This window comes from Agelaius tricolor, unplaced genomic scaffold (genome assembly GCF_023055355.1).
Source record: "Agelaius tricolor isolate 1412-34295 unplaced genomic scaffold, bAgeTri1.0.p SCAF_2, whole genome shotgun sequence".
Taxonomy (NCBI): Eukaryota; Metazoa; Chordata; class Aves; order Passeriformes; family Icteridae; genus Agelaius; species Agelaius tricolor.
In genome coordinates, this window is record NW_027269262.1 from 58,744,936 (window position 1) to 58,771,245 (window position 26,310).

A 26,310-nucleotide genomic window follows, 5' to 3' on the forward strand; every position below is an offset into this window, starting at 1 on the left:
GTGTTTCCTGTGGGTCTTGGTACTTGTTGCATTGAGCAACCACTTGTACTAGAGATTTCCTAGATATTTTTTCTTTTGTTCCCTTTTTACATTTAAATATCAAGAAGCAATGCATTCTTTCCTTTGGATTTCCAGTAAATGAATCTTTGATTTATAAATAAAATACAGTATCTTAAAACCACTCTACAAGCATGGGATTTATTACTTAGTTTACACCTTCTGTAAAAACTGTAATGTGTCACATTCACGTACCTCACTTTAAAAGATTTTACTGCTAAATTTATTATTCAGCTTTTAAACTCACATAAAAATTATCAATTATTTTCTGCTTTCAGTAAAACAAATATTACTATATGAATATGTGTTTATTTGTACTGTTCATTGGCTTGGGTGAAGCTGATGGGTACTTTTAAAATTCTGTTCAGTTTTTATATGTATATAAAATTACAGATTCTTACAACTCTAAGAATCCTCTTTACTCTTTTTAGCAAACATGTTTTCAATTACTTTTTAGGCAGAGTTCATTAACACTGCTTGTTTGCTAAATTTTTGTTTGCCCATTCTCCCTCTCACAAAGGGATTACTAGATTTTATCCCTAGAGCATGTGCACTAATAAATGAGTTGATTATTCAAGTAGAGTAGTGGACTAACAGGAGAAAGATTTCTTAAAATACTGCTTTTAATGTTCATTTTCTTCTATACTTAGGAGGGACACTTTCAACCACTTGACAACTTGGTTAGAAGATGCTCGTCAGCATTCCAATTCCAACATGGTTATAATGCTTATTGGAAACAAAAGGTAAAATTTTATTAGCTGTTATTTTGTAAGAGGGAAATATAATACTTCTCTGTATTTCAGCTTTTGAGTTTTCTTATTTGTAGGGTATATGTTAACTTCAAATTCCCTTTCTTATTCTACTTAAACTAACACAATGTGCAGCACATGGATCAGCTACATTATGTTCTGAATATCTATTTTAGAAGTAATTTTATTCCAAGGGATTGATTGCAAATGCTTTGAAGCAATGGATTATAAGAGTTATTTTCCATTATGCTTTTTTGTCTCTGGAATCACCAGTTAGGAACACCTAGATCTCTCCCTTATAAAGAGAATCTGATTCCTAATTTGAGATGTTCTAAATGCTTTAGTTTTCGGTTAAGTATTACATCAGAGAAAATGTCATTTCAAAAAAAAAGCCCATAGTATAGGATTCACATCAAAAACTTCTCTCAAATGTAAGAAGTGCATATACCTCAATGATTGAGACATTTCTAATTTACAATCCTCTTCCATATTCTGTGCCTTTTAGCTGGAATTGGGGTCAGAGAATGCTTTTTAATTGTTTCCTGGTAAATTCACTTACTTGGTCTTCTCATCAGCTACACTGTCTAAAATTATAAAATTATTCCCTGTTGATGCTGAGATTTGGTAGTGAAAGTCTTAATAAAAACACATCAGTGAATATATTATCTGTAATTCTTTTAGTTCTTGATCCAGTGAATTATGAAAAATCATATCTAGATTTTTTTTTTTCCTGGATGCACAATTTTTTCAAAACACCAAAAGCATCAGCTCAGGCCCTTTAGACCAAAAGCATCATCAAAGGCCTTTAATAATCATCAAAGAACTTTAATTATGGGCCTTTGTGTAATTGACTGGAACTTGTGTCCATGCCTCAATAATTCTTGAAGGTAAAGGTGCCAGTTGAAATAATGGGGTGTATGCATGCCCCCTGAAAATTTCATGAGCAGCCACATAATTTCTTAGATACTACTGAGAAAGCAGCTTTGTGATAGTGAGTCTGGGTTTGCTCTTCAGGCCTGTTGAACTTTTATTTTCTTCTTCTTCCCCCTCTTCTCCCTTTTGTTTTCCCCCATTGCCCCAGTACCCTCTACCTCCTCCTGAAAACCATGGTACATATTAAGTAATTGTGAAGTTTGTCAACTTTTTTTTACATTATCTGGTAAATGACTAACAACTTTCTTTTTAATTGAGGAATGTGTCAAGCATAATCTTCACAAATTAATATATAAAATGTAATCCTGTTTTGTTAAATGAAGCTTTGGTAAACCCGTGATGGCCCTGACCAACTGTTTTTATACTTGTGTGAGTAAAAATATGGCACTGAGAAAAACAGTAAAGTGTACTGTTTACTTGAGATAAGTTTGCATACTTAATTGACATCTGTAACTCTTTCTGATTATTCTTAGCTGTTAAATGAAATTTTCATGTCTTGTATTCTATGGATGCAGACTGATTTGCTACTTTCAGCTAACCTGGTAATTCCCAGTTACAACTAGGTTTTATTCAAACAATAATTATACTTAAAATGTGCACTGTAAATTGTTACAGATTAAGGTGCCACATGAACTAAAAGTTTTAAGAGTTAAAATTCTAAGCTTTTTAAAGGATATTATTTTCAAGGAGGGCAGGAAGAAAACTCCTTCAATTTTATTGCTTTATCCTGAAAGAGTTCTTATGGTAGGGCATACTGCTAGAGGTGGGTGGAAGGAAGAATGTGTATGCTTGCATAGTAGTTTTGAAGGAATAAATACTGCTCTTATGACTCCCAAAAGTGCACTTGACATAAGTTTGTACTACTGACTTATTGCTGGATTTGAAGAGTGTTGAAAATTTAATTTGAAATATAATGGCTGTTTGTTGAAAACATTACAAATACTAGTGTTAAAACATTACAAATACTGTACTTAATCTTCTTTCCAGAACAAAGCATAGCTATATTGATCTAGTAAGACCAAATGCTTCGAATTATTGGAATGGAGAGAGGAAGACAACTGTGGTTAGTAGAAGCAGTTAAAGATCTTTAAGAATATGTTTAGGTATCAGTATTGAGTTTTGATTGGGCTTTCATTGCAGTTTTTGATACAACTGCATTATTTCAAGTAAGAAGTTATTTGTCTGTTCCGTCATGGAGATAATACTGCAGTGAATCAAGGTTTTAAATAAGGTATTTTTGAGAGTAGCATGGTAGTAATAAATAAAGACATTGCTCAGGTTGAAAAAGATAATGTCAGCTAATACTGGGAGTACTTAAATATAATGAACATCAACTTCAAAATTGTTTTGAGAAGATATTTCTTGTATCCTTATCTTCAATTTTTTTAATATTTAAATGTGCTGAATTGTATTGACTCTGTAACTCATCTAAGCTAGCATTTAGTTAAATATTACAAAAACCTGCTTTGCTGCAAAATAGATGCCACAGTGAGTATTACATATTTTTAATATATGTATAATTACAAAGTTGGCAAACACTGAAGTCTAGCATGATACATTTTATTTGTATACTGACTGCACATTAAATATATCTATTTGTATGCTGTTTAGTTAAGGATTTGTACCTAAGATATTTATGCATGTACAACTTAGATGAAAATTCATTGAATTATATATCTTACACTTATACATGAGTAATAAGTATATAATTTTTATTGCTCAAGATGTAATACAAAGAAGGACAAACTGTGAATTCCTTGTTAGGAAAGAAGCTTTAAAAAGTAAGGGTGAAATACTTGTCTCTGTATGACTTAGACAAATAGATTTGTCTCTAGTTGTCAAGTCCAAGAGGGTTTTTTTCTGCTTTTTTGGGTAATAATTTTGAATTAAATTGCTTGGAAAGCAGGAAGCAAGAACTTGTCCAACAATCATTTCAATTTCTTTTGCTGCTGGAGGGCCAGGAGTTTGACAACCAAAGTGCTAACTTACTGGGAGAGAACAGCTAATGTAGTTCAAAAGAACTTAATTCTGCTTTTAAGGTTTTTTTAATCAGAGAAGAAATTGACTGTGTGAAGTTTTGCTACAGAATAGAAAAAAAAACTTTATATTTTTAATTATGTTTAGTATAAATAACTCATTTATAAAGCTCATTTATCAGCTCAGCTTTATAGTATTGAAGTGGTAGATAATAATATAATAGAAGAGAGTGATATATACTGAAAGTACAATGTCTAAAGTTAATATTCAAGGAATACCTAGATAAATACACACTCTTCCTGTAGAAAGCTATTTCATGAAGTCTTTGATAAGATTTATGTCAGCTAGGGTGTATAGCTCAAGTAAGTGTGATGCCAGGGCTTACAATAATTCTATTTTAAGGGCTTGACAAGTTGTATACCCAAGTTCTGATGGGGGCCCTTGGCTTCTCAGGCTTATAAGCATGCTTGTGAAGAACAATCTTTATATGGACATGTTAGACCATGTAATTTAACTTTTCTTTTTTCTTCTATCTTAGTGATTTAGAATCTAGACGAGAAGTTAAGAAAGAGGAGGGTGAAGCATTTGCACGAGAACATGGACTTATCTTTATGGAGACATCTGCCAAAACTGCTTCCAATGTAGAGGAGGTAACTTTGCTCAACACTGGCTTTTTACTAAAACAGTTGATTTAAATTACACTTGTTTGTATAGATACTATTCCTCTAGATTTTGGGTTCCTTAATTTGAATTAGCTACTCTTTATATTATGAGAATAATATATATTACATATTATTCTGTGTTGTAATTGATTACACATTGATTATTGTTGAGACTTCCTAATTAACGTACTTGAGGGTTTTTTGAAGTATTTGATCAGAGAAATGGCTAACTTCTGTCTGCTGTGAAATCTAAGAAGTGAGGCTAGAATAGATTTGCTAGTCCATAGCAAGCCAAGCTATTGTATTCTTGGCAGATGTCACTGTAACCTGTTCTAAAGGCTCCTGGTATATCACGAGCTCCTCACAGCAATCTCTTGCAGTGCTTTGCTATTTGTACTGTCATAGTCTTTCCTGTGTACTACCTAGTAGGAATCTTCTTCAATTTGCACACAGCTTCTATTTTCTGTCCTCTACAGAGCTGCTGAAAGGATCATTGCCTTGGTTACTGTAGTCTGCTGTGTATTTGAATATTAGGTCTTTTCAAGTTTGGCTCATAGTTCACATTTCTGGACACATGTGAATTCTTGCATCTCTCACCTTGGTTTACTGCATTCCTTTCTTGAAGGGTAGTCATGGTGGGCTGAACTCAGCTGCTACTGAATACCCACCGAGTTGCTCACTCAGTGTTTCTGTCCAGCAGGATAGGGGAAAGAACCAGACAAGCCAAGGCGAGATAAAACTCAGGCCTGAGATAGTTTTAAATATTAAGGAAAGAGATGGACAAAGTGCGACAGAAAGGCAGTCACTCACAGCTTCCTACAAACAAATTGAATTTAATTTCTCTGAGAACCAGTGACTTTGACTACCCTTTGGTTTTTATTCTTGAGCATTATATCATATAATATGAAATACCCCTCAGGCCAGTTCTGGTCAGCTGTCCTGGCTGGTTTATGTGCCCCCCCGATTTTGCCTACCCTAAGCCTAATCACTGTCAGGAGAGGGCAGTGTAAGAAATAGAAAACCTTGACACTCAGCAGTAGCTAAAATATCAGTGTGCTATCAACACTGTTTTAGTCATAAATCCAAAACACAGCACCATGCAGGCTGCTATAAAAAAAACCAACTGTGTTGTAGCCAGACAAGTACAGTGGTGGACCAAGAGCTCCAGCTGAGATGCTAGTGCTATGTACATCAGAAAGATTGCTTCACGTGTCTTTAAAGCCCATACTGGGTTCATCCACACTGACCTTTCTTAAAATGACATAACTTCTTATACTACATAATCCATCCCTATTCATTTCCTAAACTATCCTAAATTCAAAATGGTGTGTGACCAATGAGGTATTATTTTAGTGGTAAAGCCTTGTCATTATAAAATATTAAAGTTTTTTGAAAAGTTACAGTAAGCTATAGATGACTTTCGCAGAATTCATTACCACCTGATTCTAAAGTTATCACTTCTTTTTGCATCAAAAAATATGTCCTAGTGAATGAATTGTCTAGTATCTAATGCATCTCTGATTATCAGGAGGCAAATGAGCATGAAGTTCTTTATCAAAAAGTTGACATAGAATCCTCTCCTTGTGTGAGTAGTGTGTGTGTGTGCTGACTAATTCTGGTAGAAAAGCTTTAGGATATAATCCTTTCCAGTGACAGTCAAGTGCATTCCTTAAATGGTGTTCTCAGTAAACACAAAAAAAGTGACATGATGTAGGAATTGTTAACAGCTATAGAAGCAAAATCCTAACTTGTAGCAGTTTCTTTATATGAACAAATCAACTTCTGTTGGTAATGTTTTTTTAAGCTGTTTCCCTTGTTCAATCCTGATTTCCACCACTGTGGAATACCTTAGTAAATCCGTAGCTGGAGCAGTACACTGACCTTTTTGGTGCTTGGATCTTAAAACAGTTTAAAATTCTTCATTATATTCTTCAGAATTTTGTCTCGTTACCTACATCTTGAATAGAAATGGATGATAAGGAGTGGAAAACATCCTGCTGGCTGTTTGTTTTGTGCAAGGCTGTTGGAGAAGTTTCCACCCTGTTTGCATAATAGGTAATAGATAGTAGGGAGTGGGAAGTAGATCCTTCATAGTTACTTTGGAGACTTCTAAGAATTCGCTGTGACCACAGGGTTAAATCATCATATTTCATATGGAAAGGGATTGTGTAAAAAGAACTTCTGAGTCACTGAGAAGATAAAATGGTTACTGGAGGGAGGTTAGGCACAGGCTTATAATCTGACTGCAGTGCAAGGACAGTTAATGCTAGTCTCTTCAGCAGTATCATATTTATTTGAACAGGAGGTTGTTGTTGATTTCCTTTTAGTTTCTGTCTAAAGCTGTACAGGTAACCAACTTTCAAAATAGTACTGACTTTTTGTGCTTCTCTTTTTTTCTCCTCAGTGATTTCTAAGGTGATTATAGTTAGAGCAGTGTACACTTTATCATGAATGGCGGTGGGCTTTCTCATGTTGTAGAGTCTTGTTAACTTTTGGAGTCTTGGTTAACATATTTGCTCTACTATGGATGGGTGATGTGCACTCTGAAATGCTCTTTGCAGAGTTCAGTGTTGCTTACTCAGTTTTTCTAAGAAAACACCGTGATGTCCATTGGGAGGCTTTTCACCTGTACACACATAAGTATGGTGTCTGAACCCCAGGCAGGTTTGCGCTTGTTTTAATCATAGCATCCATTACTTTCTGACCTCTCATTAAACCAGCACATAATACATAGGAATTTTTTTTTGTCTCATTTGCAAGAGACATTAGCAATTTTATCACATTAGTTGTTTTCATTGGTAGTTCAGCAGTAGTTTGTGACTATTAATTGTGCTCTTACCTGCCACATGCAGTTCAGAGTTTGCTGAGATCTTACTGCTTGGGCAAGGGCAGAGTAGAATCACCAGCATGACCTCAGGGTGACCATGTAGCACCCTACAGCACATGGTGTTTAACTCTTTGTCCCTGGCATATCAATGGCTTGAATCTATTTATGTGCACTGATTCTCAAGAAGTAAGGATACCTAGCTGTATTTGGGAAGCTACAGTAACTTAGTGCAGTATTGTTTCATTCCAGACTGCTGCTTTTAATAATGATTAATGATGGGACCAGTCCTAATCCAGAAAGTTTTCTGGATGCTGGTCAAAGCTAAACAACATCACTGTTCAGGAGCTGGTCTCACTTGAGTTGTGCCAGTGTATCACTGACTCCTGGTGTGGGAGTTGGTTTTAATAAGTCGTTTCCTATATGGAGGGGTGCCTATGCCAAACTTAAGAGCATTGGTTGTGTTGTTCCAAGTTGTCTGCACATAAATAGGATGCAACAGTGAATTCATTATTTAGGATTAAATCTGAATGGACTCATGGTTTTAACTGAGCAATGGAGCACTTCTGCTACATGGAGCTTGATGGTCATTAAGTGGTTCTGTTCCTGTTTTATAACTTAATTTTCTCTTCAGGCAGCTTCTTTCATGCTTTTGCTTAAATGAATAACAAATATTCAAAGCTCCTGTAGCTTCAACAGTGGCACAATAAGAGAAAGGAGATGCTCTTTTGTAATATTCTCTGAAGGGTGAAAGTGAAAATCTCATGGAAAGATTAGATTCTTAGAGGCATCTAAAGTTGAACTGATTTTTAGAGTGTGTTTTATTTTCCTTCTAACCTTCCTTGAACACAACAGCTGGGAAATAAGCAGTTGTTTGACATGGTAATATAGTAAGCAGGGGTTTAGTTAATAAAACTTGAAAATCATAGGATGTTAATAATTTTCATAGCAAGGTAAAGTAACACACAAGAGGTAATCTGACTAGCACTTGCAAAAGAGCAGGATTTCTAGGTCATAAGTCTTCAAAAAAAAAAAACAAAAAACACCCACCCAAAAGTTAGGTTTATCTTAATTTGCATCAAAACAAATATTCCTTCAAGTTCCTGGAAATGAAAGTTCTGTGACCTTTCAGCTGTGCGAAGCTGACATTTTAGCCAGTTTCTCCCATGGGGTTGAAGCTGGTGTCAGTTCAGCTGAGGAAGGAAGAAGGGGCAGGACACCTGGCTGTAATGAGGATACACAGCTTTTAGCTGCTTGTGGCAAATCCTTGGATTGTGCCCCGACTTCACAATGAGGAACACTGGCTCTGCCGTAGTTCTTGGGGCTTCTGGGCATCTCATGGTATGATGAGAATACAAAGTCTCAGTTAACTAAGTGTTTCAGTCTTTATAGAAGAGCATGAAATGTATGATACTGCTTGCCTGACCTGTAGATTCCTGGAGAAATGGATTCTTAGTTCTGGGGGGGGGGGGGGGTCTATCTTTTTTGTTTTCCCTCAAGTATTCTGTCCTATGTAACTGTTCAACAACAGTTGCAGGACTTACTAAGTCAGTTTGAGCTCTAGTAATATGTATCAGCTCAATAAGTGTCAGAAAGCTTGTCCCTCAATGGGGACATAAAGAAATTGCTGTCAACTTCTGGTTTGTGTCTTTGCACCTATACTTAAAATATAAGGTTACAAATGTGTTGGGGTGCTTTTTGGATGTGGGTTCATTATATAGCACCTTACTATGCTTACTAACCCCTCTGCATCCCTTTTAGTGTGCTAGGCTTCTTCCTGAAAGATAATTTACCTGTAAAAAGCATTGCCTTACTGTGGGTGCATAAAAGAGCTGCTCAGAGCTTTGGAATCTCACTTTATTAAGTGGCCGTCTAGCACCACTTACACACTGGGGTGGTGAATACTTTAGGCATAAATCCATTTGTTGTCTGTGTTGTTACTGTTTCCAAATGCATTCTTAAATAGTAATCTAACTATATCATATCTTACTGCTAAAAGATAAGATAGGAAATTGGAGAGGAGGAAAATTCTAGGTGTTGGCTGAGTCATGCTTTAAAATTTGTGGTACATTTAATCTTTCAGCATTCCTCATGTAATTGTAAGAAAGAATCCAGGAAATAATGATTGCCTATTTTTATTTCCATGCATTAAATTTAATTTTAACATTGCCACCAGAGGGCAGCATGTTCCACGAGCTAGCAGTGCTGAACGTGCTCTCCTACCTGATTATAGGCAAAGATGAACTAGTAAAGTCTTGAGTTTTCAAACGTATCAGTAATTGATTTACAAGTTTTTTCCTGCTATGCTCAGCTTATAGCAAAGTCCTAAGATTGTTGTCCTTCCAATAGCTTTCTGAGAAAGACAAGTGACATTATTGACATCTGCAAGTAAAAACTAAATGTAGCTGCTCTACTACTCACGTTCTGGTGCCCCTAACTTATTATTACTCCTGCATACAGCTCCCATGAGACAGTGGTATCAGGAACTTACTTACTCCTTTACCTGTTTCTTGCATTGTTTTTACCAGTTACAGAATTCATTTTTCCTGGATTTGTCTCAAGGGTAGTAAAACTGTATTACTTATTTGTGTGATGATATGAATGTTGAAGTTGATTTAATGCTACATTTAGTGTTTGTAGGATTAATTTACCTTAAATGCAGTATCTGTAGTGTTTTGTAGTTGCAGTTTTGGGTTGTTTGGGGAGTTTTTTGGGGCAAGCATTGTAAGTCGTGACTTCTTGAATCTCATGTTGCTATATAATCTGGGAAACTCCTTATACAAATGATCTAAAATGATAATATACTGATATATTGTGATTTAAAAGCCTCTTTTGTTGGCTTTGCAGTAGGTGCAGGCATGACACAGCAGGCAGATCACATCTTGCAAGACTCACTTTCCCACTTGTACAGTAATGCACTTTTCCTCAAAGGGATATCGCTAGTATTTGGGAACCTAGTGATAATGAGCACACAATTGAAAAACATGTTACATTAAAACAAGTCACCGAATAACTTGTGTACAACCTTTTTTTAATGCTGTGGTACAGTTATATTCAGCAGTCTCATGCAAAAAGCATCAGTAAGTTGGAGTTTAGAAACTGAACAGAGTTAAACATTAAATGTAGACGTTTTCCTGAAGGTACATTGTTTTCTTGAATTTCCCCAAAATGTAGTCAAGGATTTTTATATTTGGAAGTCTAACGTACTGATTTTGCAAAAGTCTTTCGCTTCCTTTTATGAATAACAGAGGCATTGTGTACTAGGGCATTGCCATCTTTCAGGTGATTATGTATAAATGCAGGGTGAGTCTGGTATTGCATCCCCTGGAGTGGTGAAAATGAGCCTGGACCTAATTTGGGATGGAAAAGCATGAGTATCTTTGTCTAGTGTTTTAGTAGCAGCAGCATTATAGGAATGTACAGTGCAACTGCAGTAGGCTTGGTAGGCAGCCAGCTGAGTCCTTGTGGGCTTGCTGGTGAGGTCTTGTGTGGAAGTGGCTAAACTGCACCTGGATCCAAGCTGGCGTGTGAGGTGCTGCAGCTGTGTTCTTGCAGTCCCCTGCATGTGGTCTAATAAATCTAAACTGGATTTGAGGGGAAATCATTCTGTCTTTCTGCATTTATTGCTCAGTTAATCTGAAAATAGGATAAACTGCCCATAAATAATTAAGAGTTTATAGTATACTGCGTGTTCCAGATAAGAGCGAGAACATGCAGTATTAAAAGAGATTTTTGGAAGAAGTCAATTCTACCAAGTTCACCTTCTTGTCCTTGATAATTGAAGCACTAGCATGCAATGCCAAAATCTGATGAGATGGTCTTAAAGCAGGTAGACTGCTATTTTAGTGATGTTCTCAGGTGATTGAGTCTGCTTACACTTTGAATCATAAGTTAAGATACATGGATCTGAGAAACAAATGGAAGTATCAAGGGATCCAAGTCTCTTTTCAAGGTTGATTAGTAGCATTTTTTAAAATACATATAAAGAAGGGAATGTGAGATAGACTTTCTATGTGCTTTGTCCTTATAATTTGTTTTCAAAGAAGAATTATTTCTGTGGCCCAGTGCAACCTGGCATTTTGCTATGCAAAGTAACAGTATGTGCTGTTTAAATATGTCGTGCACTAGAATCACTGATGGGAATGGGGTACTTGGATTATGACTTCAAGAGAACAGAAATTATACAACTGAGATTAATGGAATATTTGGATTTTTCAGATCAACAGTTTCTTGGCCAGTGTGTTTAATATTAAAATATACTGCACTGAACTCAGTATGCTCTATTGCTTTGTATGATACATGTGTAGTAACAGAAGGAATTTTATGTTTGTGCAGTGCTTTTTTCCGGTGCATTTTACTGGTTTTTGTGAGGATAGATGCATTGCTACAATGACTGCTCTTGAGTGTAGTATCCAAAAGTTAATTTATTCTCAGTTGTATCAGTTTGGAGTCTGTTAAAATTCTGGTTTGTTGCTCTAAAGCAATTTTTATAGATTTAATGTAATTCTCATGAAATTAATTCTAAGAGTCTTGGTGTATTTAGCCAACATCTTGTAGAAGAGTTAGAAGTGCCAATTGTTAAGTGCTTGTTTACATGAAGTTATCATAACACTTTTTTAAGACTTCAAGTTCTGTTTAATGTCCCGCTGAAGTAGAAGTAAGGATCCTCACAGAATCCAGCTGTGTGAATTTTCAAAGTTGACTTACACCTTTCAGTGGGCACGCGTATGAGGCCATTACAATAATTAGTATGTTATCAGGAACAAAGATAAGTTGGAATTTTTTTCCTTACATAGAAAACTTAAGTTTTGGAGGAATTTGAATCAATTCGTAGTTGGCCGAAAGCCAATTTTTCTTCTCAACTGTAACACGTGTTTGAAAAACGAACTCGCTTCCTAAGTGCCTTGTGAATCTGCAATGATTAATTCTTCTCATTATTTTGCTGCAAATTCTCATGACCCTCTGTGATGATTCGATCACCCACTTAGAGTTTATGCATATTCATATCTCTCTGCTCCTGCTGCAGTCGTTCAAGTCTCCTTCACTGGCTGTGGTGTGTGCTTGGTGCAGTAATTGAGCTGCAGTAGATTGATTACTCTGGGGAGCTGTAAGGCCTTTAAAGGTGAAAACATATCAGTCCTGTTAATTAGGAAACAAAGCTCTGGTGGCAAGTTCAGCAGTCAAATGCTTCCAGTGTAGAAATGAGGAAAGGTATGATTTGTTCCTCTCCATGAACCCTGTTTACTTTTTTATATTTGAATTAGATCTGTATTTGCTGTAATAGGCTTGTGCAGAAGGTAGCATGTCTTGTATGATTGCATGGTGTTGGTATTTTAAAACAAAAAGAACTGTATGTTTATTGTAATTACTAGCTCCTGTTAATCACCTCCTAAATTATGCATTATTTTAGGTGTTACTTGACCTATAAAGCTAAATTAGAGATGAAAATGGAATCATTGATTGTAAACTTTAACCAAAAACATCTATATCAGTCACTTGTTCAGACCTGAGTGTCAAAGTGTTTTCTCTGAATTAAAACAATAGATTTTTAGAAGTCATTACAAAACCTGGAGCCCCTCCTTTCTACTATTAAGATGTCTGTTACCCATTGTGTGCAAGATTAATTAAAGAGAATACGTTCTTAAAATTAGGTGAATATTAAATGATAGCGTAAGGTTTCAGCCACCAGACAGCATCCTTACATCATCATTGTAAGTACCCTGTGGTTTTATGTTGCTAAGCACTCTAATCTAGAGTGGCCTATTACAAAGATATTAAGGGTAGGGGAAACCATCTGCCACACAATCTATCCATAAGGGTCAGAAATAAATAATTTAAAAGTAATTTATATATCTTAAAAACCACTTTTTCCCTGTAATTACTGGACAACAGATTGTGGAATACAGATGTTATGAAAATGCCACTGTTTTTCTAAACAGCATGTGATCCATTGCTGCTTCAGGGTGGGTTATGGGATGTTGTTGTCATACCTGTTCCTGCAGAGGTCAGGAAGGAAAGTCTCACTGAAGCAACTGCACATGAGATTGAATTCCAATTAGTGCATCCTACACTGAAGGATATCACATTCATTGTGTCTGTGGTCTTTTTTCTCCGTTTTAGGCATTTATTAACACTGCAAAGGAGATCTACGAGAAAATCCAGGAAGGAGTTTTTGACATTAATAATGAGGTAACTTTTAGTACTCTGTACACTTTCTGCTTTTTTAAAGTATAGAATTCACCTCCCCTAGAAAGCTGGACAGTAAAAGATTTGTCTGTTCCATTTGGCTGTAGAGTTGCCTGCCATTGTGATAAAAATGGATTAAAATAAGTGACCCTATCCATCCATGAAGCATCGCAAAATAATATAAATCCCCAAAAGAGAAGAAAATCCACTTTCATCCACTTCTCCATATGGTGTCATCTGTTTTCAAAGATAATTTTCCACTATGTAAATGGAGGACCATGTTGATATGCCAGATGCACTCCATGAGCTGTCCAGTGTAGGGGAGGGATTGCTTTGAGAGTTACATAAAAGACTTTTGAAATGTTCCTGGTTTAGGTGGCTGGATACTGTAGGGAGTAAAACATTAGCAATTTTGCTTATGCACATTAGTGAAATTAGAGATGAGGGCCTGTGCCTTTGCTTGTTTGGGATAGGGGTGGAGAGCTGGAGAAAGGGGAACAAGAGCTAGAAAGATGTATAATTGTGTCTTGAATTTTGAAATTACTGTGCTGTTGAAAATCTTGCTTCGTAATACTAGTATTATATAAGCTCTCTTATATAATTAACAGTTAACAGTCTCATAAAAATTTGACAGTGTGAGGTGATCAGTCTTTTTGGGAGATCAGGTTGGGTTTTTTATCCTGCATATCCCTGAATATTGTTGCTGAAGGGCTTAATGAAACCACATGTGAAAATCTGCACCACCACTCTGTTCTGTTTGTGCTCTGTGGAAAGGTATCTCCAGACTTTCAGTGTGATGCTTCTCCTAGACATTACCATCCTTGCAGGATTGTTCAGAGTAGAGAGGGAATTGGCAGGACTCAAATTAAGTAGTTTCATCTCTTTTTGCTCAATATATTTCAACATGAGAGAATTCAGACTATTGAAAGTCTTACTTACGACTTCAGAGAGGAAAAAAAATCAGAAACTTCAGTAGTATGCAAAGTAATGCATCAGGAAACTTGTAGCTAAATAAGACGTGAATAGTAATCCTCTAAACTAATTCTGACTGGAAAGTGTGTGTGCATGTTGGTGAAGCACTTCTTAAATTCAGTTCACTGATGAAAAATTTAAGATCATCTTTCACATCTTTCCTGAAGAAAATGCAGTTGGTAGTGCAATATAAATTGGAGAGCAGAGTGTCTGAAAAAGCATGCTTGTTGTATCTGTCGAGTTTCATATAGTAGCTGACTGCTTTACTGTGCCTTACCGAGCTTTGATTGCAATATGCTGTCAAGAGCCAACAGTCCATGCTACTTGTTTGGCTTTATGCCAAGTCTGGCTTCTTGATTCCTCAAGAAGTTGCTATCAGCCCAGAGGGGGCAAAACCAATGAGCCATAGGGCATGCTTTTTATTAAAGGGGAGTCAAAGAGCGAAAAGAAACCACATCAGCTGCTGTCAATACTAAGCGAGTGCCAGAAACCCGAAGGCTACCACTGCTGCAGAACAACTGCCAAGCACTATAAATCTGAGATTTGCTATGACGCAAAGTTTCCTTAAGAGCTTAATTTCTGAAGCTACTGTATTACTTTTCTCAAACTGGTGTATTTTTAGGTAAAATCCACTTGAGGGAGTGAGGGTTAAGGTATAAGTGTGATTTTGATGAATGAAAGAGCTACGCTGTGTGTGGGTTCTTGGCAAGTCGCCATGTCTTTTGGGATCACAGAAATTATTGATGACACAGAACACTCGTATGCCCTTAGCCTCTACAGCTGATTCAACACAGAAAGAAATGCTGTCTAGAGAGGAAAAGTTTTATATTAAACTATTAAACTAGTGGAGATTTTGGCAAGAGGGGAGAGGTTATACATTCTTAGCAAATGTTGTGTATTTTAAGCTATAATGCCAAGTAGTATTCAAATGCAATTCTTGCTCTGTGGTTTTTTTTAAATAGGAGTTTAAGCTAAAGAGTGTAGCATGGAGATAAAATTCAAATGAGAAGGAAGGCATCTTTAAATAACATTTAATTGCTAAGAACATGCTGGGAAAAATTACAAACTTTGATGTATTTATTGCATACATTAGGAGAACTTGTTATATGATCTTCTAAATAGAAAAAGTAGCTTTTCAAGTATATTCTAAAATATTTATGCTGTGTATTAAACTTCATTTCAGGCAAATGGCATAAAAATTGGCCCTCAACATGCTGCCACCAACGCAACACTTGCAGGCAATCAGGGAGGACAACAAGCTGGAGGAGGCTGCTGTTGAGCCTGTTTTTACTTTCTAGCTGCCTGGATGAGGCCTACTTACTTGTTTGTTCACCCTTCCCTCCCCCTGCCCCGCTCGCCTCCACTTCAATTCAACTGAGACATGAAACTTGTAAGTTGGTTTCCTGTTGCAGAAGACTTTATCCTTCAAATTCTTGTATAACTTTGAATAAATGGTTAATGTTCACTTAAAGACAGATTTTGGAGATTGTATTCATATCTATTTACATTTGATTTCTAGGTCAATTGATGTGATTATTTTTGTTAAATGTTGTCTTGTGCCCTTGACTACGAACTGAATTGTATTAAACACTACAAAGTCATTTGAGTATTTTAATCAGTTTGTGTAGTTAGGTTTCCCAGCTCCTGAGGTTACCTAATGTTTAATATTGTAGAGCTGTCCTCAAGTTTTTTGTCAATTTTCAAGGCTATGAAGAGAAGCAGAAGGACTCTTTTAATTCTGTATTTATCACTTTCTGTATATATAGTTTAATAACCTGCTTGGGTGTACTTGCCAAGCTAGAATTCTTTAATGCATTTGCATAAAATCTATACTACTTAGAGCTTGAAAACTACAAAAGCATTAATAGGAACTGCTTGGATGCTAAATTTTAAGCCTTTTTGACATTGTTAGCATGTTCATGCTCCCCTGTCATTATCCTGAAGTCCAAGAGAGATGCTTAATGTATATTACTAGAGGCTACATACGTGCTATCTATTTTAATGCCAAATGTTTGCTGTTTATCCACAATTTCCACAACACCTCTTCAGAAATGGATTAGCTGTTTGCCTTAACAAATACTGTAGGTGAAAACAGAGTATGGATGAAAAGTAGAGGAGGGGTTGATAAATTTAAAATGGCACATTTTAAAAACATTAATCTTCTCAATGGTTTTTTTTTTCTTGTTTACCACTTGATTTCTAGGTATATTTTTCATGCAAGGACAGTTTTTCAACCTAAATGTATAGTGGTCGTGTAAAGTTTTCTTTTAGTGACAACTTGTAATCCTAAATATATGGTAAGCATCTTGTCTATTGTGAAGAGGGTGTGAAAATAAAATCTGCCAGTTTGGAAATCTTGCTGAAAATCAAAACTACAAATGTTTTGTTACTTATTATGGTGATGGCTGGGGGGAGGGGCATATTTTTCCTTAAATGAAAGGGTTGCAACAGGGCAAAACAAAATCCTGTGTTTAAGTGTTTATTTGTTAAAATACAGAATGTTCATGTCACCTTTCATACAAATGTGCAAACAACTGAGTTTCCATCTCATCCTATTTAAATAATTGCAGACAAAAGGGTGATGCTAATGGTAGGCCATGCTTCATGTATTGGGGGAAATAAAGGGTGGGGGCAGGCAATGACTGCAAAACTTCTGTCTTACTGGACCAATATTGACTGCAACACAACACTGGAGGAAAGGGATCCTCATGTCACCCATTCTAATTGTCAGAACTTAAACATCCAGAGTGAATAAATTTCAGCCTGACGGGTGTAACATAGCAGTGGTTCTGAGATTAAATAAAATTTGAAAAAATGGTGTGGAACCTTTTGTTGGTATCTCGGGGAAAGGGGAACCAGTATGGATTTATGTTATTTGCTGACTCCCTTCTCTTTTACACACTTAGTAACATTTTCAGCAATGTAATATAATTATTTTCAGCTTTTAAATTATTAAGAGGTTACTCCATTTACATACTTTGAACTGTTACCTGTTTATTATACAGAGTTTGCATTTATAGAGCACACTTACAGTTTCAGTTGAAGTTTGAAAATTGCGTTGCATGACAGTAAAACCATAGGACTGAACTGCATGGATGACACAGGAAAATTGGCATGTCCTAACTAGCTGTTTACAAGAAGGAGTGAATGAACAAGACTGTTAGCTTGGATTAACTACTTGAAGTTTTTTTCACTTGGCAATGTTGTAGAATTCAGTTGTTTGAGATGAGAGAAAAATGTGCTCTTACATAGCAGCCTGAGCTTCATTACAAAGGGGAATAAAGTTATAAAGTTAGCTGTAAAAACTGTCCATTAAGGGAGTGGGGGGGGAGATTTGTACCCTGCCCTGAGAAGACCAGAAGTTCATGCTGTTTGAGCGGTGATGATTTGAAAAACTGAAAGCTTCTGACAGTCTCATTTTCTGAAAACATGGAAGAGGTATAGAATTGCCCAGGAATCCAGGGCTACTATAGTAAAGAAACACCAGTGCTGCTTTTTGGGGGTGAGAGGGGCAGGGGGAATATGCTGTGGCTTACTGAAGTCATGTCTGCAATCAATTGCTGATCCTGCTGGTTTGTCCTGGCTCACATGCCAGTCTTAGACTGTACATTACGTTAAGACCGTGGTACTTTCAAAGAGTAGCTAGAACAAAACAAATTTCCATGCATTCTGGCTGGCTTTTTGTCACAAACTTTATGCACACATAAACCTTTTGTTGCTACAGAAATCTCTGTATTTTTGTAGGGATTCTTTTTGAGAAGTGCTGATGCTATTGTATCCAATTAGAATTTGAAAATTTTATAGCACAGAACTTATCAGGAGGGTTTACTTCTAAAACATTTGCTTAAACATGATTCTTTCACAGGTTTCAGCTTTACTTGTACATGAGCGACTGAAAACTTGCTGAGATTCCATGTTGAATTCCAGCTGCTTTTGTTGGTTACATTTTCACAACCAAAGAACCAAAACATGTAATTGTTTCCCAGCAACTTGTACACCTGTTACATGTAATGTGAAACTGTTGATACCAAAGAAATCACACCAAGATGCAATTTTTCCCTTAATCACAGTTTAGAATATGGTAGAAAGAATAGTCAATTTAAAATTTAAAAAAATTTAAAAAAAAAAAAAAAGAGATTGGGGTGATAAGCCCTCCAAGCATGACTATAAACTTGTCTCTCCCATTTCTACTAAAAATGAAATGCTCCAGGAATTTTGGCAATCATTGAAGAAAGATTAACAACTCCCCCTCAATCTTAACCCTGTGTGTCTCTCTTGGCTTCAGTCATTCTGATTTACTCTTGTGCAGATCAGACTCAGCAGTGAGTTAAGGTAAAACAACTGCCAAAACACTTGCTGATAAGCTAAAGCAGCAAGTGTCTGGAGCCCCTGCAAGCAGTGAGAGCTCCATCCTGTGCTCCAGAGTTGTATCCTTTCTGCTGTGTTACACCTATTGTGACACTTAGTTTCTTGTGGAGGACTTTGAAGAGCCTTTAGCTGCAACATTTATATGGTGTTTGGGTTAGAGGGGCACACACTAAATGATGCACATTTAAGCGGGGCAAGTTTTTTCTGCCTGAAGAGTTTACCTGTGACTGTGCTAGAGCACTAAATCTGTTCTTGGGAAGAAATTGAAACTTCTTTTCAGGCTCAAAAATACAGATAAACTGAATTGGAATTTTAAAAACAGTATATTAAAGTAACTTAGAAATATCAGAAGACAATTGTGAGCATTGCAGGAATTTTTTTAAAGTGGTCTTTCTTAAAGAGGGTACCCCAATGTGCCTGTATTTTTCTCTTAGTTGTTACCAGCAGGGTGTTGCTTTTGTAAATGCTTAGACCTGAGGTAGTGATTTAACAGAAGGCTCTTTTGATACTACTGAGTGTCCTACAACTTTCATCTTGGGTTTTTTGGTTGATTTGTTTGGTTTGGGAGGTTTTTTTTGTTCTAAATCAAGTTTCTCCTGTATATTATCTCCTTTATGTCTTTTCTGTTTTCATATTGTTTTGTTCACACTAAATCCTGTGAGGAAAATGCTGCTCTCTGTCTTTACTTGCTCTACATCCGTAACTCCCACACTTACAGGAATTTGCCCAGTATGGGGCATTTGTTTTAGGGGTGGAAGGGTGGGGCAGAAGGAGAGAGGGATATGTGTGCTATCTGGCTGCATGATATAAAATCATGAAGGAAGTATTGCACAGGCTCTGTTACTTGTTACACCTACTGTGTGTACTGGTTTGCATGTGTGGGGGGATGTAATTTGCCTAGTCCTCTTCCACTATTGCATGGGAGGAGATAGGGGAGACAGAGGAAGACTAACAGGTTTTATTTGGATATCTTAATAAATTTGTTTGCTGAGATCATATGTATGATTTGTGTATAGTTAATGTTCCTCCCCCTAGAATCTCTGGGTTCTCTCCTGCCACATTGCTGCAATGTAACTTTAACAGTATGCAGTGGTGATTTATTGTAATACACTACTGAAATCTCCATTTGTAAATAATCCAGGCTGCTGCTGTTTAAGTAGCTGATGAAATGTCTTTACTGGGTCTGCCGTGTATGAAAGAAACCACAACATTAGGCAATAAAAACTACTAACAGAATGTTACGAAACCAAGACCATGACAAAAAAAGCAGCATGTTGTGGATCTATCATTTTTATTCTTGGGACAGATTTTATTATTTTTGGAACTATTACAAGACTTATGTTAAATATTGTGGATGATAAGAGGAAACAGACTCTTGGCAAACATGGAAAACCAATTACAGCATATTACCCTATTCCCCTTCCAATAAAGGAGGGGCAAAGCTAAAAGTTTATTCTTTGCTTAGCAGCTGGAGGAGGGGGGGAAAGTGTTGCTGCTTTAGCATTGGCTTGAGGAAAGAGATTGTTGCTGTAGCAATCTTACCGCAGGCAATCCAAGGTGGAGAAGGCAAACCCAGTGTGCTCCACAGTCAGTTATACCCCACCCTGAAAAAGCACACTGTTACAAGAGTGCTGAAAAAGAAATGGCTATTCTGTGCCATCAGATATACTGTTCAGTTAAAAATAAATTTTAAAAACTTGTGTTTGGTTGCAAATCTCTGTTGTGATGATAGGCATTTGACTGGACATATAAACAGGAACACATCTGATATTTAGACATGGGATTTAACTGCAACATCCCATGGCTCTGTGACATACAGGTGAAATAAGGTATAGGAAAAGCCTACTTCAAAGTTTATTTAGAAGTCTGCACATCCACTTGTATTCTCCCAAATTACAGTTCTTGTAAAATTGTCCATGGCAGCATGAATGTAGATGAATCTATGCATCAGTATGTTTGTTAGAGTTTCTCCCCACCCCCTCCCCCCCAGCATAGTCATGATTTTTAGAATTCCTTCATTAAAGAGTCAGAGATATAAATGTTTATATTGGGCAGACTCTTGTTGATGGTTGGGTCTATGGTACATTTGCTGTAAATTACAGTAGGATCTAATTAGCCTTTCTTAAGTGAAGCCCAGTCCCATTACTTTTCCTAGTTTAGGCATAAAATACTAGGAAGGAGGAAAATCTTATAGTGTGAGGACAGTTCAAAAGAGATCAATGTACTGTGGTAACAGTTGTCAATTTAACATTGTCTGGGTTAAAGCAGTCAAGTAAACACTGCATGTTCTGATTATGGCATGGGAAAACATTTTCAGACGCAGGAAATGTCTGAAAGAATGTGACTTAAAAACCAGTTAAATAGCAAGGATACTTGGGAAGACAAGAGTCCATGGGCTTGCTTGCTGTCTGTCCAGATGAGGCAGGGAAGGCTGTCAGATTGAGGCATTGCCCAGCACCTGAGCGCTGACACCCACACCTGGGCCAGTGCTGCTACACAAGGACTGGACCAGCTGTGAGGGAGGAGCTTGTAAATATGGACATTGTTGAGAGGTGCACATTTAACAGCACTGAGACTGGAGCTGAGGCAGTGTCCAGAATTTGTAGGACACGTGTGAATGAGTGGTTTTTAGGAGGAGGGGTGGATACAGAGACAGCAGCAGAGGAGATGGGCAAATTTACTTGTTGGCTGTTGGCTCAAAGAAAACCCTGAATCAATGTACAACACCTCTCTGTGATTGTTGTATACAAATGCAGCAAAGCTTTGTCTTGAATGTAGTTAGAAACAGATTGTCCTTATGGGCTTTTTAAATGCATTTTAATTTATGAGGAGGACTAGACCTTGGGTTGCTGGTTAGTGTCATGTCTAAAGTACTTAAGACAGAGAATATCAGAACACAAAAGAATTCCTGTGTCTGGTGCCCTTGAGAGTCAATTCAGCCGCTTCTAAGCAAAAGGTGACTGACCTAAGCCAACTGGTCACTGATGAAGGTCTGTCAGCCATCAGTGGTGCACAAAAATCAGTGGATGGGCTCTGCTGCTCCTCCTTACCCAGTGTTGTTCAGCTTTCATCTCAGAAGTAAAACATTCCTGCACAGAAACAAAAGCACTTGTGGCATCTCCCATAGTTACTGCTATGAAGCAGAAATTAAGTTTGTGAACTCATGTGCAATTTTGTAATTCTGCCTGGGAAGTTTTTCTAAAAAGCCACATAACTCCAGAGAAAGAGGCGTCCTCGTGTGCAGAACTGACCACTGTGCATCATAAATTGAGTGCTTTGGCTTTTCCCTGGGTTTCTATCCAAGTCCAATTCTATTTTCTTTCCAGTTTACTTCTCTTCCTTTTTGTTACTTCTCCTACCTTTTTTTTTTTCTCTTCTTGGAGTTGGGGTGTCTGTTTAAAGGAAATGATTCAAGAAAGAGTAACATACTTACAGTTCCCTATTCTTCTGGAAGACCTGTTTTAACTATCACTGTTAAAACACTTTCATCTACTTTGGATGAAGTGATGATTGCTTTTAACAATGTCACTGTGTAAATTTAGAGACATAGTTGGTCACGGACCCACCTATTTAACTGCTAAATCCCAGCTCCTGGATCATCCACCAGTAGTAGAAGGCTTCAGTAGGATCACAGAAGAAAAATGCAGTTCCCTGTTAGTAATTTTTTTGGCCAAGCACCATCGGAATGGTGGGGTTTTGTTTGGTTTGGGCTTTGTTTTGAAGGTGTGTGTAACTTCATTTTGTCCTGGCTTTCCAGTTTAGTTCAATTGCTATGCAAGTTGAAAAGCAGCTTTCCTTCAATGAGCTCTGAAATTCTTAAGTTGTGGGGTTGTTGCTCAACCAGTTGAAAAGAGGATCCATCAGAGGAGAAACCTCTACTGAAACTGCCGCTTTGTGAGCCAAGACATCGGCTTGCTTGCTGCAGGAAGGAGGAGACGGCTCATTATCTGGGTGCTGGGAGCCAGAGTGTTGGAGTCTCCTCTTCCTGCTCCACAAGGACTAAGGCGTCTCTGAGGTAAGCAAAGCAGCAATGCGATACTCCCTAGGCTTATCAACCACTATCAGTTGGATCTCCTGTTTGCTCCAGACTCCACCTTTACTTGGAAAGTGCTTGCAGTTCCATGAGGTAATTCCTCCTCCCAGCGCTGCGGCTTGTTACCACGACCGTGTGCTCCTAGCGTGAGCCAGGACAGAAAATGAGAAAAGCCTACCCCGACATCCCTGTGCCGTAACTTCCTCTTTCTCCGTCCTGCCGGGGACGGCTGTTGAGCTTCGCAGGCTTTGGCTCTGACCATCTCGGCCGCTGTCGGTCGGTCCGGGAAGGGAGAGAGGGAGGGCAAAGCAGCGCTGGCCGGGCAGAGCCATCGCCCTCCCGCCGGCCCGGCTGCCCTGGGCACAGGGGGCTGTCGCTCCCCGGCCGCCCCACCGCCGGCTTAGCCACAGGTGCGAGGTAGCACCTGCTCGGTTGGCACCGGGGCCGGTATAAATCTGCGTTATTTTGATTAAGCTCGGATTGATTAGGAACAGGTCCGGGCTCACATACCATAAACACCTATTAAACCGAAATAAATACGTCTACAGGGGGCTTAGCTTAAACGGGTGCAGCTTTGCCTGCACGGGGGGCGCGGAGGTGGCGGCGGGCGCCGCACACGGCGGTCCCCACGGAGCGCGGCCCCGACGGGACTGGGCGCACGGCCCCGGTGCGGGTGCCCGGGCGGTGACCGCTGGCGGTGACCGATGGCGGCGGGCGGGCGCCGCCGGGGCAGCAAAGCCGCTCCGAGCTGACGTCGCTGCGCGGGGGCGGCCGCGCTGCCGCCGCGGGAGGGGGCGGGACGGGGTTCCCCATGGGAGGCGGGAGCGGAGCGCGCCCTGCCCGTGGCTCCCGCGGAGCCCTGTCCCGGGGGATGGTGTTGATCCGTCACCACGGCAACTCCGACCCGCTGGGGGAAGGGGGCGCAGATAGAGGGCGGCGGTGGCGGGGTCGGTCCCGCCATCCCTGCGGGGCTCCCCCCATCGCCACGGGAGGCGCCCGGCTTGTTCTTCCCTGCGAGGCAGCCCTGCGAGGGGAGCGCGCCTCTGGACCCCTCCCCATCCCGGCCGCGATCCTGAGGCGGTGTCCCGGGGCTCCCTGCGAGTCCCCGGGGACACGGAACGGCGGCGGGAGGGGCGGGGTGAGCGGAGCCCCTCGGGAGGGAGGGGGCACGGTGCTCCTGCCCCGCCGTGGCCCGGGGGTCAGAGCCGCAAAGCAGCGGGACCTTTCAAAGGAGCGAAGCCCTCCCGGAGCGGGAGCGCGCAAAGGCGCCGGGAGCCCGCCCCGCCCGGCGGACAGGGACGCGGGATACGCGGCGTCCCGTTCCCGGAAAGAACAATGGCCGTGCGGAAGCCAGGCCGCTTCTCCAGCCCACCCGGGGCTTCCCTCCGGGATGCGCTTGCCTGCTCGACCTACGCCCTTGCAGGCGGCCGCGTCCTCCCCTCGCTGCCCGCGTGTGGAGCCGCACCATTGTGCGACTGCACGGAAGCGTGGGAGGGGTGACTGCAGGAGGAAAATCATTCCCTGCCACCAGGCAATGGGTTTCTGTGTCACTCCAAGGGCAACCCGGCCTGCCGCGCCTCCCTGACCCGGCAGGATCTGCCTGGAGCCCGTCCCCGAGTTCCTCCTCTGACCCGGCTCCAGCTGGAGCGCTGATGAACCGCGTGTTGTGGTACCGAGCCGGCTCCGAGCCCGGCTAATAACTGTAGACACAGCACATAACTGTTCTGCTTAGAAAAATAATAGGAAAACTGATGGGTTTAACTTCTTTCACTGCATATTATTATTTATAGTGCTATCCAAAATAATTCCAACTTTTACATTTAGAAGTTACTGGAGTGGAGGAAGAACAAATTCTTTCACTTTATTTTTGTACTTAGCAAAATGAAGGTGAGGAAAAAAAAAGCAATGAAAGTAAATATTTTGATCTTTAAGTGGTTTGACAATAGAATTTTTATGTCTGTAAATTTTTTTCACAACATGAGCAACAAATCAATATTTTTCCTGTCACCTGTTTTACTTGCAAATGCAGCACAAATCTCTCTGGATTGTGTGCCCCTGTGAATTCCTTCTGTACAGGCACTGGCTTTCATTTTAGTATAAGTTAGACTGGCTTCATGTAGAGAAAATGGAAATTCCTTATAAAGTCAACTTTTCCTTAACTGAAATCTCCTGTGGACGATTCAGTACTGAATGTGATAATTAGACAGCAAATTTTATTGTGCAAAGGCAAAACAATTTGGGGTTTTTTTCCTCTAAATCTTACAACTCAACAAAAGGCTTAAAAGTTGTCAGTGGGCATAGCTGGTATTCACCTGATTGAAAGCTTCAGTTTTAATTTGCTTTTTGGACAGGTAAGAGTACACCACAGACACGCCTGGACATTTGGCCCTTCTGAGCATTTCCTCACTGGGGAGGCAGATAACTAAACTGTAAATGCCAAAAGAAGAATTTCAACACTCACAGAAGAAAACCTCTTCCTTTTTGACATCCCAGTTTAGGTGGGTTTAACTAGATGGAGAAACAAATTTTATGCAATGCGTGCTTTATGTACATTCTAATAGAAAGTATACATTGAAATACTATTTAATAGAGAGACAAGCAGCATCTGAAAAGCACATAAGCCTAATTGATTCCAGACACAACTGGCCTGGATTTTGTTTCCTCTTATTCCAACTTTCTGACCTTGTAAAAATTATCTTGATTGTGTTATACTAAAACAAGGCCATGATCTTGCAAAAACTACCATGTGTGCTGGAGCTGAGAGGTGCCCAGTAAAGCGCTGTGTACAGAACGAATGCTGACAGCCTTAGGCCCCAGCACTGCCTCCTTGCTTATATCTAATCATGGTAAAGCAATAGTCTCACTTCTGCTGAAAGCCTGATCTGGGTTTTCATTTTTAAAGGGGGTGAAAAATGTGTAATGAAACTTACCATTTGTGGTGAATGAGAGGTTTAAAATTCTCAGAGCAGTTTAAGCTACTGGGATTTTATGGCATTTAGGCCAGGGGAAAAGAACAGGGAGGGTTTAAAAACATGCATTGCCTACAATTTTTTTCAGTTGTGTGTGTGCATGTGTGGTGGTATCTCTGTTGTTCAGAAGATTGTTTCTAGGGATTGGTAGGAGGGTTGAAGGACTTACTGGCTTTGATGATAACCCTTCCAATACCGTTGTGCTTTTGTATAAACATGCACGGAAGACCCAAGACAGCAGAGTGTTCGATGTGCTGCTCTCTTTGGCACTGGAGAACTTCTAATGATATTTTCTGCTTGAAAAAATCCAAGGCCTGGGTACACTGATCCTTTTATTACAATGACTGCTGTTGCTCCTTCTATTTGGGAATCTGTGTCTTGCTATCCTTAAATCTCTGTGGACGGTAGTGACAAAGAAAAGTCTTTCCAGCATATTGAACTGATGATCCTTCTCCTTATTTCTCTGAAGGCTCTCCTTTTGGTTTTTTTCTGGATCAAGAATAAACTGTGTATTTGGGCCTTTGTCAGCAAGGTTCCCATGGGACACTCATTGTAAGCACTGGGGTTGCCTGTTTAGTAG

At 39.2% G+C, this 26,310-nt stretch overlaps 1 protein-coding gene across 1 annotated transcript in view; it reads left to right on the forward strand.

Annotated features, from left to right (window-relative positions):
* Nucleotides 1-17,185, forward strand: part of RAB2A (RAB2A, member RAS oncogene family) — a 43,503-nt gene extending 26,318 nt beyond the window's left edge. The window contains exons 5-8 of the mRNA XM_071419951.1: nt 708-800; nt 4,255-4,366; nt 13,323-13,391; nt 15,544-17,185. Of these exons, the coding sequence (XP_071276052.1) occupies nt 708-800; nt 4,255-4,366; nt 13,323-13,391; nt 15,544-15,639 (370 nt within the window). The 3' untranslated portion in view covers nt 15,640-17,185. The remainder of the gene's footprint in view (nt 1-707; nt 801-4,254; nt 4,367-13,322; nt 13,392-15,543) is intronic.
* Nucleotides 17,186-26,310: the final 9,125 nt, after the last annotated feature.